At 38.2% G+C, this 19,319-nt stretch overlaps 1 protein-coding gene across 1 annotated transcript in view; it reads left to right on the forward strand.

Annotated features, from left to right (window-relative positions):
* Nucleotides 1-19,319, forward strand: part of LOC138310421 (villin-1-like) — a 183,597-nt gene that overhangs the window by 85,189 nt on the left and 79,089 nt on the right. The window contains 4 exon segments of the mRNA XM_069251637.1: nt 10,519-10,634; nt 13,224-13,302; nt 16,342-16,434; nt 17,559-17,703. Coding sequence (XP_069107738.1) covers nt 10,519-10,634; nt 13,224-13,302; nt 16,342-16,434; nt 17,559-17,703 — 433 coding nt within the window.

Genomic DNA, 19,319 nt, shown 5'->3' on the forward strand with positions numbered 1-19,319 from the left:
ATCACTGTTTAAAATCTGGTGATGTCATGACCCTATATTCCAGCACCCAATCAAAAGCCAGATTGTTTGGTTTGTCATGTGATCATGCAAGAGGCTTCTCTTTGATTTTATGAAAAATTAATTTTCTTTGAGCTTCACATATTTTTGAAAAATAGAAAAAAAAATAAACCAAATTTAGCATTAAAAAATCAAGGCATGTTTTTAAAGCATAATTAATATATAACCAGTTACTTCAATTTAGTTCATGAACATATAATTTATGTTCATGAATAGTTCATGAATTAAAAATAAGTTCATGAACTATCTACTGATGTTCGTGAACAGTTCATGAAAACCATATTTAAATATTATGTTCATGAACTATTCATAAATAGTTCATGAAACTTCATGGACACTTCATGAACCAATGTTCATGAACTTTGTATGAAAAATTTAATGAACAATTCATGAACATTTACAGAAAGTTCATGAACATTCATGAACATTTCATGGTTCATGAAAATTCATGAACATCAATTCGCAGGGGTAGCGACCCCCTGTATGTAGCGACTCCCTGTATGTAGCGACCCCCTGTATGTAGCGACCCCCTGTATGTAGCGACTCCCTGTATGTAGCGACTCCCTGTATGTAGCGACTCCCTGTATGTAGCGACTCCCTGTCTTATGTGACCTTACTTGAGACCCCCCAAAATATTTTGCTATATAATGGGTCTGTTTTCAGCGACTCCCTGTCTTACGTGACAAGCGACCATGTTTTTACAACCCACACATCATTAAAAGTCTGTCTTGAGCGACTTTTCATTCGCCTGGGGCCATAATTATGATCGAGAAAGAGGTGTGAACATCGAACTAAACATTGACTGTTGGCTACGATAAGAGTACATTACTGTGTAACCAGTTTTGACGGATCATGAAAGATCGTTTTTCCCCACAAAATTTGGCCTTAAACTATTAAGTAGGCTAGATATCACTCAGATATTTCTCCATACTTAACAATGGTTAACATCGACAATTAATAACGAAACACGTTAAAGAAATCGGCATGTTTTATTTTGCCTACCATATCATCCTATGGCTTGGCGTGGGCGACTCTCTTCTTGTTTTGTACATGGCATTTACGACCAAACATAATTTCTTCTTTGATATCAGTAAACAATCATTATAACTGCCATCCCAAAGTCAGAAACACTATATTGTCTTCAAACATTTCTCATAACACCAAAAATTCTTGTAAAATCAAATGCACACGACTTCAGCTTTTGCAATGGCCGCCATTTGGTAGCAGTGTAACACAGTAGATTTGTAAAATTCAGCAAAATAAAGCCCAGGTTTTAAAATGTTACCTCTACTGTACAGTAGTAATGTTTTTTAATTTACGCAACATCTGCTATTGATTTGCAATGGATTGTTTTCAGACAAGTGTGATTTTTGTAATTTTTTAATTGCAAAAAAAAATATGAGATTTTTAATTAACCCAAAATCACACCCCCTCCAGATAGAATTTTTTCCTTGAACAAAGTTTAAAACCGAACATCAATGTATGTCTGCTTGTAATTTATTACTAGATCTAAATGATTTTAATTAAAAAAAAAATAAGACAATTTTTCATTTTTGTTTTTATTTTCAAAAAATCAGGTAATTGATATATTTATAATGAAGAATAAATTTACAGACAATTAAAGACAGATTTTTGTACAGTAATGCTGCGGATGAACTTGGACTGTCTTAAGTGACTCCCTGTCTTAAGTGACTTTTTTGTGATGGTCCCTTGGAAAGTCGCATAAGACAGTCTCGACTGTAGACTAAAAAGCAGAGAAAAGATATTTCTTTCCATTGTCAGATGTAGATCATTCTTTGGTGGGTGCCAAGATCCCTCTGGGATCTCTTGTTATTTGTTTTCATACTAAATCCAACTCTCTGATTGACAGATTGTTTTTTCTTCATATACTATATACTATGAAGAAAAAATCTGAGAATGGTGCAAAACTCTGACATGATAATGACGTCACAATAGAGACGTCATCGCTGCGTATTGATTTAGAAAAAATAATCCACGGGAAAATCAATGGAATCGTCTGTTTAAACGTATTTTATGTTATCAAGTAGTCTGCAAAATTAATTATAAGCATTGATGTATGCTGATTCATACAATTTACAAACAAAATTTCTTTCATAAACTTAATATGAAGTTCAAAAAAGTGACATCAGTGCTTTAAATATAAATATGATGTGTACATGATGATCGTGAGGCAGCTATATATAAATGTATACACAGTATACATGTATTTAAATATTATAGAATTGTGTAAATTGACTGTGCCAAAATCAACATTGTTCTTCAAATTTCATTCGGATATTACTTTTCCATTGCCTAGTCATTGAAACGCCATAAGAGAAAACATTCAGTTGTATAAGATACCATATTTTCTCTAATAAGGACTCTTCTCGTCTTATATAAATTAGGGACCCCACATTTTTGCCGATAAATAAAATTTCATTGCATTTAGACGGTAGCAAATTCTGTCAGTCAATAAAATAATGGTTCTCAATTCGGATGCTTAACGATATGTGGTATGGGACATTTATTGTATGGAACACCTAGTTTGCTGAATGTTTACACATAGAAACAGTTAAATCGCCTTTTTAGGTCAGGATGACCTATTGTCATCGTGTTTCGTCCGTCGTCGTGCGCCGTGCGCCATGCGCCGTGCGTCGTGCGTAAGACTATTTATAAAAAAGCCTACTCCTCCTTCATCCTTTGATGGATTTCATCCATATTTGGTGAAGCATCATTAGGGAAGGACAATCATATTTTATATAAATGAGCCTGGTCCGACCCCTAGGGGCTGAGGGGTGGGGCACCAAAAGGGCAAATTTTCTTAATTTTAGCTTTAAAATCCTACTCCTCCTTCATCCTTGGATGGATTTCATCCATATTTGGTGTGAAACATCATTAGGGAAGAACAATCATATTTTATATAAATGAGCCTGGTCCGACACCTAGGGTCAGAGGGGCGGGGCCACAAAAGGGCAAATTTTCTGAATTTAGCTTTAAAATCCTACTCCTCCTTCATACTTGTATGGATTTCATCCATATTTAGTGTGAAACATCATTAGGTAAGGACATTCATATTTCGTTTCAGATGACCTATTCTAATCGCCTTTTGTCCGTCGTAGTGCGTCGTCCATCGTCCATCGTCCATCGTGCGTCGTGCGTCGTATGTCCGTAAACAATTTAAATTTTCGACTTCTTCTCCAAAACTGCTGAAGCAATTTCAATGAAATTTTGCACATATCTTCTAAGGCATAAGGCCAATCAAAATTGTGAATTATATGGTCCCCTACCCCCAGGGGGCTGTGGGAGGGGTCAAAAGGGGTAAAATTGAGTAAAATTTCAAAAGTCTTCTTCTCTACTCACAGATGTGATAGAATCAAATACTCTTCATAGATAGAAAGGTCTTAAGGTCCTTTACAAAAATTGTGAATTATATGACCCTGGGGTCTCTAGTTTCCCCTTGGGGAAGGGGTTAAGTTTACTATACAGAGGACTCCACACAATCGAATAACTGTTATTCGAATATTTCGGTTATTTGCATAAAATTCTGCGGTCCCGATTTTTTCCTTCTTTATCTTTGTTTTTCAACTCCGTGTATTTGCATAGACTTTTACATGACCTCCGGTTATTTGAATAAAATATTTGGGAAATTCTAATAATAAAATCGAATGTTTTTCAATTTTGCAATATATTTTTAGCGAAATTCGCCGATATATGTTTCAAGATACTTCGCTTTTACTAGAAATTATCCTGGTAACAGATTAACGTTATAGTATGGCTTGTTATTTTATGCATGAATCTGCAAAGGTATTCGACGCTGTTACGATTTACATCAGCAGCGGTTGATCATAACTTTAGTATAATCACTGACTCAAACATCTAATTAAAGAATTTGCACTTTCAAATATTTTTATTTATTAACGTAACGTACCTTAGTTCGCGATCGGTTGGAGAAACCATGCTTCCTTACAACAATCGCCATTCATGAGTAGTCTCGTTCAACCAGAGTCTTGTTGACTACGACAGACATGTGCGTATCAAGCATCTCGTTGAACGAGACATAAAAGCATGCAAAGTCGGCGTGCAATGACTACCGCAAGTTTCGTACAGTATGTAAGCTTAGGATACAAAAGATACTTGCTTCGTTAATTGTTTCATTGCTACTTGAATATGCATTAATTTCTGAAATGTTATCAAGCTATTCGCCGTATAGATCAACAATACAGGGAGAATTCTCAAAAGACATTTAGGTCGATTGAACGCATGGCTTCATCACCTGCCGCCATTTTCGAATTCATATGCACATGTGTAAAAGCAACACTTCTTGTTGATCGGCACTTTGAAGTTTAATCACGATCGTAAGTTCATTTTGCCAGGCAAATGTACATAAATTTGTTTATTATTTAGGTTTAGAATTGTAGTCACAAATCCAATCCTGTTTAGTAGAATCTAATTGCATTTGATATCGATCGTTTAGCTGTTTCTCAAATATTCACGTGTCGATCTAACCTAAACAAGAATCTAATATTGGAATATTTTTTGTTATTAAACAATTAAAATCAATTTACAACTTCGAAAATAATTACTTCTGGTTCGTTTTAAGTGTAAATAATTTACGTATTTATCAAGTAAACGAAACGATATCTATTTACCTATTCACATACATATGTGTGGGGTCAAACGGAGGTGAAAAATGTCATCTCCGCCTATTCGAATACTCCGGTTATTTGCATATTTTCTTCTGGAAAAGTACCTATGCAAATAAGAGGAATCCTCTGTACTTTATATTGAGAAAACACATTTTTGCGCGTTATTTGGTCATTTGTAATAGAAAATGAGTCAAATGTTGTCAGAGTTATCAGTATGAGATGGCCATTTAATCCTATTAACAAATTTTCTATGACTGACCCCCAGGGGCCTTAGGGGCGGGGTCAAATAGGCTAAAACTTCAAAAATCTTCTTCTGAAATTCTCGAAATGGTAGAATCAAATACTTTTCATAAATAGAAAGGTCTTAAGGTCCTTTACAAAAATTGTGAATTATATGACCCTGGGGTCTCACGTTTCCCCATGGGGAGGGGGTCAAGTTTACTATAGTTTATTAGCTCACCTGGTCCAAAGGACCGAGGTGAGCTTATGGGATACCGCAGCGTCCGGCGTCCGGCGTCCGGCGTCCGTCGTCCGTCGTCCGTCGTCCGTCGTCGTCAACAATCAACTTCTTCTCCATAACCGCTGGTCGGATTTCAACAAAATTTGACTGGTAGCATTCTTATGGGCTACTAACTGAAAATTGTACAAATGATGGGGCTGACCCCCCGGGGGCCTGAGGGGCGGGGCCAAAAGGGGTCAATTTGGCTATTTCCATATAAACGACTTCTTCTCTGAAACCAAGCATGGGATAGCACCCATAATGCAATGGTAGCATCCTTATAGGGTGGGGATTCAAAATTGTACAAATGATGGGGCTGACCCCCCGGGGGCCTGAGGGGCGGGGCCAAAAGGGGTCAATTTGGCTATTTCCATATAAATGACTTCTTCTCTGAAACTAAGCATGAGATAGCACTCATAATACAATTGTAGTATCGTTATAGGGTGGGGATTCAAAATTGTACAAATGATGGGGCTGACCCCTGGGGGGCCTGAGGGGCGGGGTCAAATGGGGTCAATTTGGCTATTTCCATATAAACGACTTCTTCTCTGAAACTAAGCATGAGATAGCACTCATAATGCAATTGTAGTATCGTTATAGGGTGGGGATTCAAAATTGTACAAATGATGGGGCTGACCCCCGGGGGGCCTGAGGGGCGGGGTCAAAAGGGGTCAATTTGGCTATTTCCATATAAACGACTTCTTCTCTGAAACTAAGCATGGTATAGCACCCATAATGCAATGGTAGCATCCTTATAGGGTGGGAATTCAAAATTGCGCAAATGATAGGACTGACCCCCCGGGGGTCTGAGGGGCGGGGTCAAAAGGGGTCAATTTGGCTATTTCCATATAAATGACTTCTTCTCTGCAACTAAGCATGGCATAGCACCCATTATGCAATGGTAGCATCCTTATAGTGTTGGGATTCAAAATTGTGCAAATGATGGGGCTGACCCCCCGGGGGCCTGAAGGGTGGGGTCAAAAGGGGTCAATTTAGCTATTTCCATATAAACGACTTCTTCTCTGCAACTAAGAATGGAAGAGCACTTATAATGCAATGGTAGCATCCTTATAGTGTTGGGATTTGAAATTGTACAAATGATAGGGCTTACCCCCTGGCCTCAAACGGCACTATAAACGTGGTCAAAAAGATCAATTAGGCTACTATTTTCATATAAATTACTTTGTCTCTGAACCTATGTAGTGGATAGCATTATTGTATGGTATCAATAGCATCATTGTTTGGTTGTGATTCAAAATTAAACTTTGGGAGTCAATTTTGCTTATTTTTCTAATTGTCAGAGTCTTGTGATAATTACTCACAAAAAACCAGGTGAGCGATACAGGCCCTCTGGGCCTCTTGTATAGGGAAAACACATTCATGAGCTTTTTTTGCTCAATTTTCATTGGAAACGAGTCAAACTTGGTTAGAATTATTAGCCTGAGATAGCATTTTAATATCATATCCACATTGGTTCTGGCCGACCCCCTGGGGGCAGAGGGGCGGGGCTAAAAAAGGGTCAAATAGGCTAAAACTTCAAAAATCTACTTCTGAAATTCTGGAAATGGTAGAAACAAATACTTTTCATAAATAGAAAGGTCTTAAGGTCCTTTACAAAAATTGTGAATTATATGACCCTGGGGTCTCACATTTCTCCCTGGGGAGGGGGTCAAGTTTACTATAGTTTATATAGGGAAAACACATTTATGAGCATTTTTTCCTCAATTTTCATTGGAAACGAGTCAAACTTGATTAGAATTATTAGCCTGAGATAGCATTTTAATATCATATCCATATTGGTCCAGGCCGACCCCCTGGGGGCAGTGGGGCGGGGCCAAAAAAGGTCAAATAGGCTAAAACTTCAAAAATATTCTTTTAAAATTCTGGAAATGGTATAATCAAATACACTTTATAGATGAAAAGGTCTTAAAGTTTTTTTATAAAAATTGTAAATTATATGACCCTGGGATCTCCTGTTTCCCCTTGGGGAGGGGTCAAATTACTATAGTTTATTTAGGAAAAACACATTAATGAACATTTTTTGCTCAATTTTCATTGGAAATGAGTCAAACTTGGTTACAATTATTAGCCTGAGATAGCATTTTAATATCATATCCACATTGGTCCTGGCCGACCCCCTGGGGGCAGAGGGGCGGGGCTAAAAAAGGGTCAAATAGACTAAAACTTCAAAAATCTTCTAAAATTCTGGATATAGTAGAATCAAATTATAGATGGAAAGGTCTTCAGGTGTTTTATAAAAACTGTGAATTATATGACCTTGGGGTCTCACGTTACCATCTGGGGAGGGGTCAGGTTTACTTTAGTTTATATAGGAAAAACATATTTGTGAACATTATTTGCCCAATTTTCGTAGGAAATTAGTCAAACTTGATTAGAATTATTAGCCTAAGATATAGCATTTTAACATCCATATCCGTCCTCGATGACCCCCTGGGGGACCAGAGGGGCAGGACCAAACAGGGTCAAATTGATTAAAATTTCAAAAAATACCTCTAAGTTCACAGGTTTGATGGAAGCAAATACTCTTCATAGTCTAAAAAGGTCAAATTTATAAATCACTGACCAACTTCAAGGCCCAGCATATAGTGTTTATATGTCTTTAATTTGTTTCATTATTTGTTTCATTATATATTCTAACTCAGGTGACCGTTAAGGCCCATGGGCCTCTTGTATATATTTGAGATAGGTCCGACCCCTAGGAGCTGAATGGTGGGGCCCCAAAAGGGCAACTTTTCTTAATTTTAGCTTTAAAAACCTACTCCTCCTTCATCCTTTGATAAATTTCATCCATATTTGGTGTGAAACATCATTTGGGATGGACAATCATATATAATATAAATAAGCCTGGTCCGACCCCTTGGGGCTGAGGGGTGGGGCCCCAAAAGGGCAAATTTTCTTTATTTTAGCTTTAAAATCCTACTTCTCCTTCATCCTTGGATGGATTTCATCCATATTTGGTGTGAAACATTATTTGGGATGGACAATCATATTTTATATAAATGAGCATGGTCCAACCCCTAGGGGCTGAGGGATGGGGCCCCCAAAGGGCAAATTTTCTTAATTTTAGCTTTAAAATCCTACTCCTCCTTCATCCTTGGATGGATTTCATCTATATTTAGTGTAAAACATTATTGGGGAAGGATAATCATATTTGATGTAAATGAGCGTGGTCCAACCCCTAGGGGCTGAGGGGTGGGGCCCCCAAAGGGCAAATTTTCTTAATTTTAGCTTTAAAATCCTACTCCTCCTTCATCCTTGGATGGATTTCATCTATATTTAGTGTAAAACATTATTGATGAAGGACAATCATATTTGATGTAAATGAGCGTGGTCCAACCCCTAGGGGCTGAGGGGTGGGGCCCCAAATGGGCAAATTTTCTTAATTTTAGCTTTAAAATCCTACTCCTCCTTCATCCTTGGATGGATTTCATCCATATTTGATGTGAAACATCATTGGGGACGGACAATCATATTTGATATAAATGAGCCTGGTCCAACCCCTAGGGGCTGAGAGGTGGGGCCCCAAATGGGGAAATTTTCTTAATTTTAGCTTTAAAATCCTTCTCCTCCTTCATCCTTGGATGGATTTCATCCATATTTGTTGTAAAACATCATTGGGGAAGGACAATCATATTATAAATGAGCCTGGTCCGACCCCTTAGGGGCTGAGGGGTGGGGCCCCAAATGGGAAATTTTCTTAATTTTAGCTTTAAAATCCTACTCCTCCTTCATCCTTGGATGAATTTTATCCATATTTGGTGTGAAACATCATTGGGGAAACACAATTATATTTTATATAAATGAGTCTGGTCTGAACCCTAGGAACTGAAGGGTGGGGCCCCAAAAGGGCAAATTTTCTTAATTTTAGCTGGCTCCCTTTCTGTTTTAAGGTTTCAGTCTCCGATCTCAATGAAAATTGGTCTATAGGGGTTTTAATTGATGCCGAACAACATGCAAACATTTTCGTAAAGATTTTGGTATTCCAAGATGGCCGCTGGCCCACTTCCTGTTTGAAGGTTTCAGTCTCCGATCTCAATGAAAATTGGTCTACAGGGGTTTTAATTGATGCCAAACAACATGCAAACATTTTCGTAAAGATTTTGGTATTCCAAGATGGCTGCTGGCCCACTTCCTGTTTTAAGGTTTCAGTCTCCGATCTCAATGAAAATTGGTCTATAGTGGTTTTAATTGATTCAGAAGGGGGAACTTTAGGTAAGGACAATCATATTTTATAAAGGACCGAGGTAAGACCCATGGGGATAGTATGACCGAGGTCCAAAATGGGAGCTTTGCTGAAATTTGGCTTTAAAATCTGACTCCTCCTTATATTAATCCTTGAATGGGTTTCGACCATATTTGGATGAAGGGCTACCAAGTTTGTTCAACAAATGACATTTACCTTTTTCAGAAACTTACATATTCAACTAAGGAGTTCCTTGTATTGTTTATATTAATCGTTAACCAATACTTTATACTGTGACTTTGTTGTTTTGTGCCATGAGTCAGATGACCGTTAAGGCCCATGGGCCTCTTGTTAATTCATAGTATACATGTGAAAACTGGCCACAATTGGTCACAACTTTTTCACAATGCCTAGAGCTTTTCTGAAAACTCCCTCCATTTAATAATTTATCATAAAGGTTCCTAAATAACAGATATTTTAACATTTCTAAATGTGTTATTGACAATGTGTGTTCTTGTCAGCATTTCCTACCTGGCACGGGGCTGCGGAGGCCGAGTGGTTAAGATGTCTCGACATTTTACCACAAGCCCTCCACCTTTGGGTTGCGAGTTCGAATCCCATGTGGGGCAGTTGCCAGCTACTAACCGCTGGCCAGTGTTTTTTCTCGGGGTACTCTGGCTTTCCTCCACCAACAAACCTGGCACTTCCTTACATGACCTTGTGATTTAAAAGAGCCGACTGCCATCTACATTTGTGTACTTTTATGTTATTAACATAATAGGCTAGCATAAAATGGCAAAATTTTGTGAAACAGACACATTTAACTAATGTATTATGTTTCTGGTGAGCAAATTTGTTTCTGGTGTGTTAAATTGCATGTGTGGTACATAAAATTCTTCATTATTATACATTTTGACTTAAAAACATGAGACAGCTATAGTCTATTTCAATAAAATACAAAAACATTACAGCAAGATGACTATAGTCTGTTTCAGAATTATGTATAAAATGGTCCCAAATAACGGCACCCCAATTACCTGAACCGGCTGTGCCCTTAGTAGGAAAAATATGGCATGTGATGCCTTTATAATATGTTTGAAACTCATTTGTAGGTATTTAGTGAACACCTTCCTTTGGGAGAAAAAAACAGCATCAAATCTGCTGAAGCCGGAGGCGATGACAGCAAAGCAGACGACAATGCTCCTGATAAGGTGGTCAAACTCTACGTGTAAGTACATCTCAAGGTCATCAAACTCTACATGTAAGTACATCTCAAGGTCGTCAAACTCTACGTTTAAGTACATTTCAAGGTCGTCAAACTCTACGTGTAAGTACATATCAAGGTTGTCAAACTCTACGTGTAAGTACATCTCAAGGTCGTCAAACTCTACGTGTAAGTTCATATCAAGGTTGTCAAACTCTACGTGACTCAAGGTCGTCAAACTCTACGTTTAAGTACATTTCAAGGTCGTCAAACTCTACGTGTAAGTACATATCAAGGTTGTCAAACTCTACGTGTAAGTACATCTCAAGGTCGTCAAACTCTACGTGTAAGTTCATATCAAGGTTGTCAAACTCTACGTGTAAGTACATTTCAAGGTCGTCAAACTCTACGTGTAAGTACATATCAAGGTTGTCAAACTCTACGTGTAAGTACATTTCAAGGTCGTCAAACTCTACGTGTAAGTTCATATCAAGGTTGTCAAACTCTACGTGTAAGTACATTTCAAGGTCGTCAAACTCTACGTGTAAGTACATATCAAGGTTGTCAAACTCTACGTGTAAGTACATCTCAAGGTCGTCAAATTCTACGTGTAAGTACATCTCAAGGTCGTCAAACTCTACATGTAAGTAAATCCCAAGGTTGTCAAACTCTACATGTAAGTACATCTCAAGGTCGTCAAACTCTTCCTGTAAGTACATCTCAAGGTCATCAAACTCTACGTATAAGTACATCTCAAGGTCATCAAACACTACATGTAAGTACATCTCAAGGTCATAAAGTTCTACGTGTAAGTACATCTCAAGATCATAAAACTCTACATGTAAGTACATCTCAAGGACGTCAAACTCTACGTGTAAGTACATCTCAAGGTCTTCAAACTCTACATGTAAGTACATCTCAAGGTTGTCAAACTCTACGTGTAAGTAAATCTCAAGGTAGTCAAACTATACATGTAAGTACATATCAAGGCCGTCAAACTATACATGTAAGTACATTTCAAGGTCGTAAATTTCTACGGATAAGTACATCTCAAGGTCGTCAAACTCTACGTGTAAGTACATCTTAATGTCGTCAAACTCTACGTGTAAGTACATCTAAAGGTCATAAAACTCTACATGTAATTACATCTCAAGGACCTCAAACTCTACGTGTAAGTACATCTCAAGGTCGTCAAACTCCACATGTAAGTACATCTCAAGGTCGTCAAACTCTACGTGTAAGTACATCTCAAGGTCGACAAACCCTTCATGTAAGTGCATTTCAAGGTCGTCAAACTTTACGTGTAAGTACATCTCAAGGTCGTCAAACTCTACATGTAAGTACATCTCAAGGTCGTCAAACTCTACATGTAAGTACATCTCAAGGTCGTCAAACTCTACATGTAAGTACATTTTAAGGTTGTAAATTTCTACGGATAAGTACATCTCAAGGTCGTCAAACTCTACGTGTAAGTACATCTTAATGTCGTCAAACTCTACGTGTAAGTACATCTCAAGGTCATAAAACTCTACATGTAATTACATCTCAAGGACGTCAAACTCTACGTGTAAGTACATCTCAAGGTCGTCAAACTCTACATGTAAGTACATCTCAAGGTCGTCAAACTCTACGTGTAAGTACATCTCAAGGTCGACAAACCCTTCATGTAAGTACATTTCAAGGTCGTCAAACTTTACGTGTAAGTACATCTCAAGGTCGTCAAACTCTACATGTAAGTACATCTCAAGGTCGTCAAACTCTACATGTAAGTACATTTTAAGGTTGTCAAACTCTACGTGTCAGTACATCTCAAGGTCGTCAAACTCTACATGTAAGTACATCTCAAGGTCGTCAATTTCTACGTATAAGTACATCTCAAGGTCGTCAAACTCTACATGTAAGTACATCTCAAGGTTGTCAAACTCTACATGTAAGTACATTTCAAGGTTGTCAAACTACGTGTAAGTACATCTCAATGTTGTCAAACTCTACATGTAAGTAAATCTCAAGGTTGTCAAACTCTACATGTAAGTACATCTCAAGGTCGTCAAACTGTACGTGTAAGTACATCTCAAGGTTGTCAAACTCTACGTGTAAGTACATCTCAAGGTCGTCAAACTCTACATGTAAGTACATCTCAAGGTCGTCAAACTCTACATGTAAGTACATCTCAAGGTCGTCAAACTCTACATGTAAGTACATTACAAGGTCATTAAACTCTACATGTAAGTAAATCTCAAGGTCGTCAAACTCTTCATGTAAGTACATATGAAGGCCGTCAAACTCTACATTTAAGTTCATATCAAGGTCATAAAACTCTACTGTATAAATACTTCTCAAGGTCAATTGAATTCAATTTACAAAAAAAATAAGTGAAATGAAGACGAAAGACATGTGCCCAATGGCAATATTTTAACCTATGAAAATTGAGTTCAGATTCAGTCAAAATTACATAAATTATCCTGAAAAATAAGATTATTGGTACAAATTGCATTTAGATCCTTACAAATTAGTGGGAAAGACGGAAGTTACACATGAAATAGAAGTGATCATGTGATGTATTTTATGATTTAATTGTGCATTAAGAACATGTATTTTATGATTGGTCTACAGTGTGAAAGAGGAAAATGACACGTTGACAGTATCGGAGGTTAAGACAGGGCCGCTGAAACACGAAGACCTTGACCCTAAGGTAACAATGACGAATAAACATCTAGGAATCATTGGCTTACTTTGAGACGGAGTAAAAGTTGTAAAATATCAAACATAATTATATAAATCAGATGTACAAAATATTCATGGCTATCACATGGACAGATTTACGGGATATTATTGACTAGAATACACCGTTTCTATAACACAAATTACAGACATTGTGTTGTTCTTTCATTAAATGATTAACCTTTAACATCTCTAGAAACAGACTTCTGTAGACCATGTGCATGGCCTGTTTGTTGTTGGTAGTAATAACTACATTGTAATATGGGAGCTGGGGAGTATGGTGACACAACAGGTTTACTGATACTGTAATCACTCCCTCTTCTTAACAAGTTGAAGTTACCAGTTATATAAACGCCCCTTGGATTTAACGATGTGTGATGCTTATAACATGACATTGTTAATCATGACATAATAAGGAAAGAAGGCATGTTATAATGGATAAAGATACCGCTGACTAAAGGATTTTTAGGTCATCTGACCCGAAGGGTCAGGATGACCTATAGTCATCATGCACCGTCCGTCAGCGTCCGCCGTCCGCCGTGCGTAAATTTTCCATTCAAACGACTTCTTCTCAATAACCATAAGGCCTAAAGTACTCATATTTGGCCTGTAGCATGCTGGGATGAAGGGCTACCAAAGTTGTGAAAATTATTGACCTTGGCCTACTTTCAAGGTCACAGGGGTCAAAAAAGCTGAAATCTTTGAACGACTTCTTCTCAATAACTGTAAGGCCCAGAGTACTCATATTTGGCCTGTAGCATGCTGGGATGAAGGGCTACCAAAGTTATGAAAAGGAATGACCTTGACCTACGTTCAAGGTCACAGGGGTCAAAAAGGCTAAAATCTTTGAACGACTTCTTCTCAATAACCATAAGGCCCAGAGTACTCATATTTGGCCTGTAGCATGCTGGGATTAAGGACTACCAAAGTTGTGAAAATTAATGACCTAGACCTACTTTCAAGGTCACAGGGGTCAAATAGGCTCAAATCTTTGAACAACTTCTTCTCAATAACCATAAGGCCCAGAGTACTCATATTTGGCCTGTAGCATGCTGGGATGTAGGGCTACCAAAGTTGTGAACATTATTGACCTTGACCTACTTTCAAGGTCACAGGGGTCAAATAGGCTGAAATCTTTGAACAACTTCTTCTCAATAACTGTAAGGCCCAGAGCACTCATATATGGCCTGTAGCATGCTGGGATGAAGGGCTACCAAAGTTGTGAAAATTAATGACCTAGACCTACTTTCAAGGTCACAGGGGTCAAATAGGCTCAAATCTTTGAACGACTTCTTCTCAATAGCCATAAGGCCCAGAGAACTCATATTTTGCCTGTAGCATGCTGGGATTAAGGACTACCAAAGTTGTGAAAATTTATGACCTTGACCTACTTTCAAGGTCACAGGGGTCAAATAGGCTCAAATCTTTGAATGGCTTCTTCTCAATAGCCCAGAGTTCTCATGTTTGGCCCGTAGCATGCTGGGATGAAGAGCTACAAAAGTTGTGAAAAGGAATGACCTTGACCAACTTTCAAGGTCACAGGGGTCAAATAGGCTTAAATCTTTGAACGACTCTCAATAACTGTAAGGCTCAGAGTGCTTATATTTGGCTTGTAGCATGCTGGGATAAAGAGTTACCAAAGTTATGAAGATGAATGACTTTGACCTGCTGTCAAGGTCACAAGGGTAAAAAAGGCTAAAATCTTTGAATGTTTTCTTCTCAATAACCGTAAGGCCCAGAGTACTCATATTTTGCCTGTTTCATGCTGTAATGAAGGCCTACTAAAGGTGTGAAAATGGATAACCTTGACTTATTTTCTAGGTCACAGGGGTCAAATAGGCTCAATTCTTTGAATGACTTCTTGTAACTAACCGAAAGGTCCAGGGTACTCATATTTGGCCTGTGGCATGCTGGGATGAAGGGTTACCAAAGTTATTGAAATGAATGACCTTGACTTTCTTTCAAGGTCAGGGGTCAATTAGGCTTATATCTTGAATTTTGAACTTCTCAAATTCTGCCAGTGTGATTTAGCTGATACTTGCATATGAAATGATCCTTGTCATGGTCCTGACCAAGTGTTTTTATATTTTATGTTGATCTGAAATCCAAGATGGCCACCACTCCCGCCATCTTGAAAATATATTTTGAACTCATTCTTAAGTTCTTCCAGTGCGATTTTGCTGGAACTTGTCTGATTAATTTTAAGGATACTGACATTGTCCCAACAAAGTGTTGTTGTTTGACGGGTTGACCCAAAAACCAAGATGGCCACCAAAGCTGCCATCTTGAAAACACATTTTGAACTTCTTCTAAAGTTCTACCCATGCAGTTTGACTGAAACTTGCATGAAATGATCCTTACATGGTCATGACCAAGTGTTTTTATTTTTTAACCATGACACCATATATCTAATTCCCTATACAGCTATTGCCAAGGTAGTCAGATGACCGTTAAGGCCCTTGGGCCTCTTGTTTCTGTATCAAAAACAGTAACAGACCAATTAGTATTTTTCTTCAGTTACAAAAATTATTTACCTTACATCATTACCACCATCGAAAAGTTTGAGCTTCTCATTTTACTTCAAGATAAATTTAATTAAAAATAATTAATTGCATCACAAAAAAATTCTGTGCCACTATGTCCTATATGGAATGAAGTACTTATTGTGTATGCACCCCAAGCAAAATAAATTATCTTATATTATTTTTTGTGTTAATAGGACACATATATACATGATTAAACATTAATTATTGTACAAATTATGAGTATCGCTTTCGATCTGCCTTCGATGGAGCATCTTTAATGTAATAAATTTATGGGTACAGAAAGAGATCTACTTGACAAAGTCTCAAGTGACCTATTCTAATCACCTATTGTCCGTCGTCGGGGGTCGTCGGTTGTGTCCATAAACAATTACATTTTCAGCTTCATTTTGTCAAAATTAGCAATTTATTAAATATTTGTTCAGTTTGTTTGATAATTTCCTTCATTTTGTTTTGTTTACTTCTAGGATGCCTTCATTATATCAAGTGAACAAGGGATCTGGTTCTGGAAGGGCAAAGAATCCTCGAAGAAGGAGAGAAAAGGAATGACACTAGCTGTGGTAGGTTATTGTATAAAGGGGAGACAATCTCTGTGCAATGTCAGGGTAACAAAGACTGGCTGTGGTAGGTTATTGTAGTATAAAGGGGAGACAATCTCTGTACAATGTCAGGGTAACAAAGACTGGCTGTGGTAGGTTATTGTATAAAGGGGAGACAATATCTGTACAATGTCAGGGTAACAAAGACTGGCTGTGGTAGGGTTATTGTAGTATAAAGGGGAGACAATCTCTGTACAATGTCAGGGTAACAAAGACTGATTGTGGTAGGTTATTGTAATATAAAGGGGAGACAATCTCTGTACAATGTCAGGGTAACAAAGACTGACTGTGGTAGGTTATTGTATAAAGGAGAGACAATCTCTGTACAATGTAAGGGTAACAAAGACTGGCTGTGGAAGGTTATTGTAATATAAAGGGGAGACAATCTCTGTACAATGTCAGGGTAACAAAGACTGACTGTGGTATGTTATTGAAGTATCAAGGGGAGATAATCTCTGTACAATGTCAGGGTAACAAAGACTGGCTTTGGTAGGTTATTGTTTAAAGGGGAGACAATCTCTGTACAATGTCAGGGTAACAAAGACTGACTGTGGTATGTTATTGTAGTATAAAGGGGAGGCAATCTCTGTACAATGTCAGGGTAACAAAGACTTGCTGTGGTAGGTTATTGTATAAAGGGGAGACAATCTCTGTACAATTTCAGGGTAACAAAGACTGGCTGTGGTAGATTATTGTACTACAAATGGGAGACAATCTCTGTACAATGTCAGGGTAACAAAGACTGCCTGTGTTAGGTTATTGTAGTATAAAGGGGAGACAATCTCTGTCTTGTCTTTCTTTAGCTCAACTTCCTTTTTCCTGTTTTTTTCATACACATAAGTCTCCACAATCAAACTTACTTCAGCTTTGATATCTCCATGGGCGGGGAATCTGAATGACTATGTCCTTGTTGTAGTATAAATGGAGACAATCTCTGTACAATGTCAGGGTAACAAAGACTTGCTGTGGTAGGTTATTGTAGTGTAAAGGGCAGACAATTAAGAGGAAATGATAAGAGAATAGAATCATTAGTTCTGTGATGCTGATATTGGGGAATGAGGGCCTGAGCAATGTTTTCTTTTTAGGGATTTTTGAATAAAAAGGGCATGAACCTGAACACACAAGTTACGACAACATCTCAGGGTGCCGAGCCAGTTGAGTTCCAATGGCTTTTCAGTAACTGGCCACAACCAAAGTCATCTGGCAAGTCATACAATCGCAACAAAATAGGTAAGAAACCAAACATTAAATTGCCACATGTAAAACATTGATCTAATAATTCCTAGGGTATACAAGTGTTCTGTGTTTGCATATTATATCTCTATCCTTACTGTTGGTATTTGTACTGATAGTGTTTGAGATAACAACGTCATATTTTTCAGACAAAAGGACATCAAGGGAGATAACTAAGGTTGGATACCGTTAAGATTGAAACAGTACGATACCATACGGTATCAACTTAACGATACCAGTATTTTAACGCTACTGATACTGATACCTTTGAAGTAATATACTGATTGTTTAAATACTACACATAGATTTCTTTGCTTGTAATTAGGGGCCGCATATAGTAATCAGGTTGTCCATTTGTTTGTCCATTTTTAGCGGTGAGCTTTTGCCAAGCGCAGCGTCCTTCGTCCGTCCGTCCGTCAACATTTCCTTTAAATCGCTACTTGCCATAAAGTACTGCATGGATTTTAACAAAATTTGGTCAGAAAGTTGCTTAGGGGAAGGGGATCAGATTTTGCATAAACGGTGACCCTGACCCACCTGGGGCAGGAGGGGCGGGGCCCAAAAGGGGTAATAGAGGTAAATCCTATAAATCGCTACTTGTCCTAAAGTTCTGCATGGATTGAAACCAAATCAGCCAGAAGTTTCCTTAGGGGAAGGGGATCAGATTTTGCATAAATGGTGACCCTGACCCCCCTGGGGCAGGAGGGGCGGGGCCCAATAGGGTTAACAGAGGTAAATCCTATAAATCGCTACTTGTCCTAGAGTTCTGCATGGATTGCAACCAAATTTGGCCAGAAACTTCCTTTGGAAAAGGGGATCAGATTTTGCATAAATGGTGACCCTGACCCCCCTAGGGCAGGAGGGGCGGGGCCCAATAGGGGTAATAGAGGTAAATCCTATAAATCGCTACTTGTCCTAGAGTTCTGCATGGATTGCAACCAAATTTGGCAAGAAACTTCCTTATAGGGGTAGGGGATCAGATTTTGCATAAATGGTGACCCTGACCCCCCCTGGGGCAGGAGGGGCGGGGTCCAATAAGGGTAATAGAAGTAAATCCTATAAATCGCTACTTGTCCTAGAGTTCTGGATGGATTGTAACCAAATTTGGCCAGAAACATCCTTGGGGAAGGGGAACAAAACTTGTATAAATTTTGGCTCTGACCCCCAGGGGCAGGAGCGGCGAGGCCCAATAGAGGAAATAGAAGTAAATCCTATAAATCGCTACTTGTCCTAGAGTTCTGCATTGATTGTAACCAAATTTGGCCAGAAACATCCTTGGTGGAAGTGGAACAGAACTTGTATAAATTTTGGCTCTGATCCCCGGGGGCAAGAGGGGCGGGGCCTAGTAGGGGAAATAGAGGTAAATCCTATAAATCGCTACTTGTCCTAGAGTTCTGCATGGATTGTAACCAAATTTGGCCATTAACAACCCATATGTTATGCATAAATTAAGCAACTTGGAAAATTTTGTTTAAGAAATAATAGAGCACAATTTTGAACAAATGCCATATTTACTGAGAATATATTATGTTGACCCTTCAGATGCATCTTAAGAAGAATAAAAAGGTTTTGCTTTATAGTTTCTAAATGAAAATATTGTAAAAAGTAAGTAA

Source organism: Argopecten irradians, chromosome 16 (genome assembly GCF_041381155.1).
Source record: "Argopecten irradians isolate NY chromosome 16, Ai_NY, whole genome shotgun sequence".
Classification (NCBI taxonomy): Eukaryota; Metazoa; Mollusca; class Bivalvia; order Pectinida; family Pectinidae; genus Argopecten; species Argopecten irradians.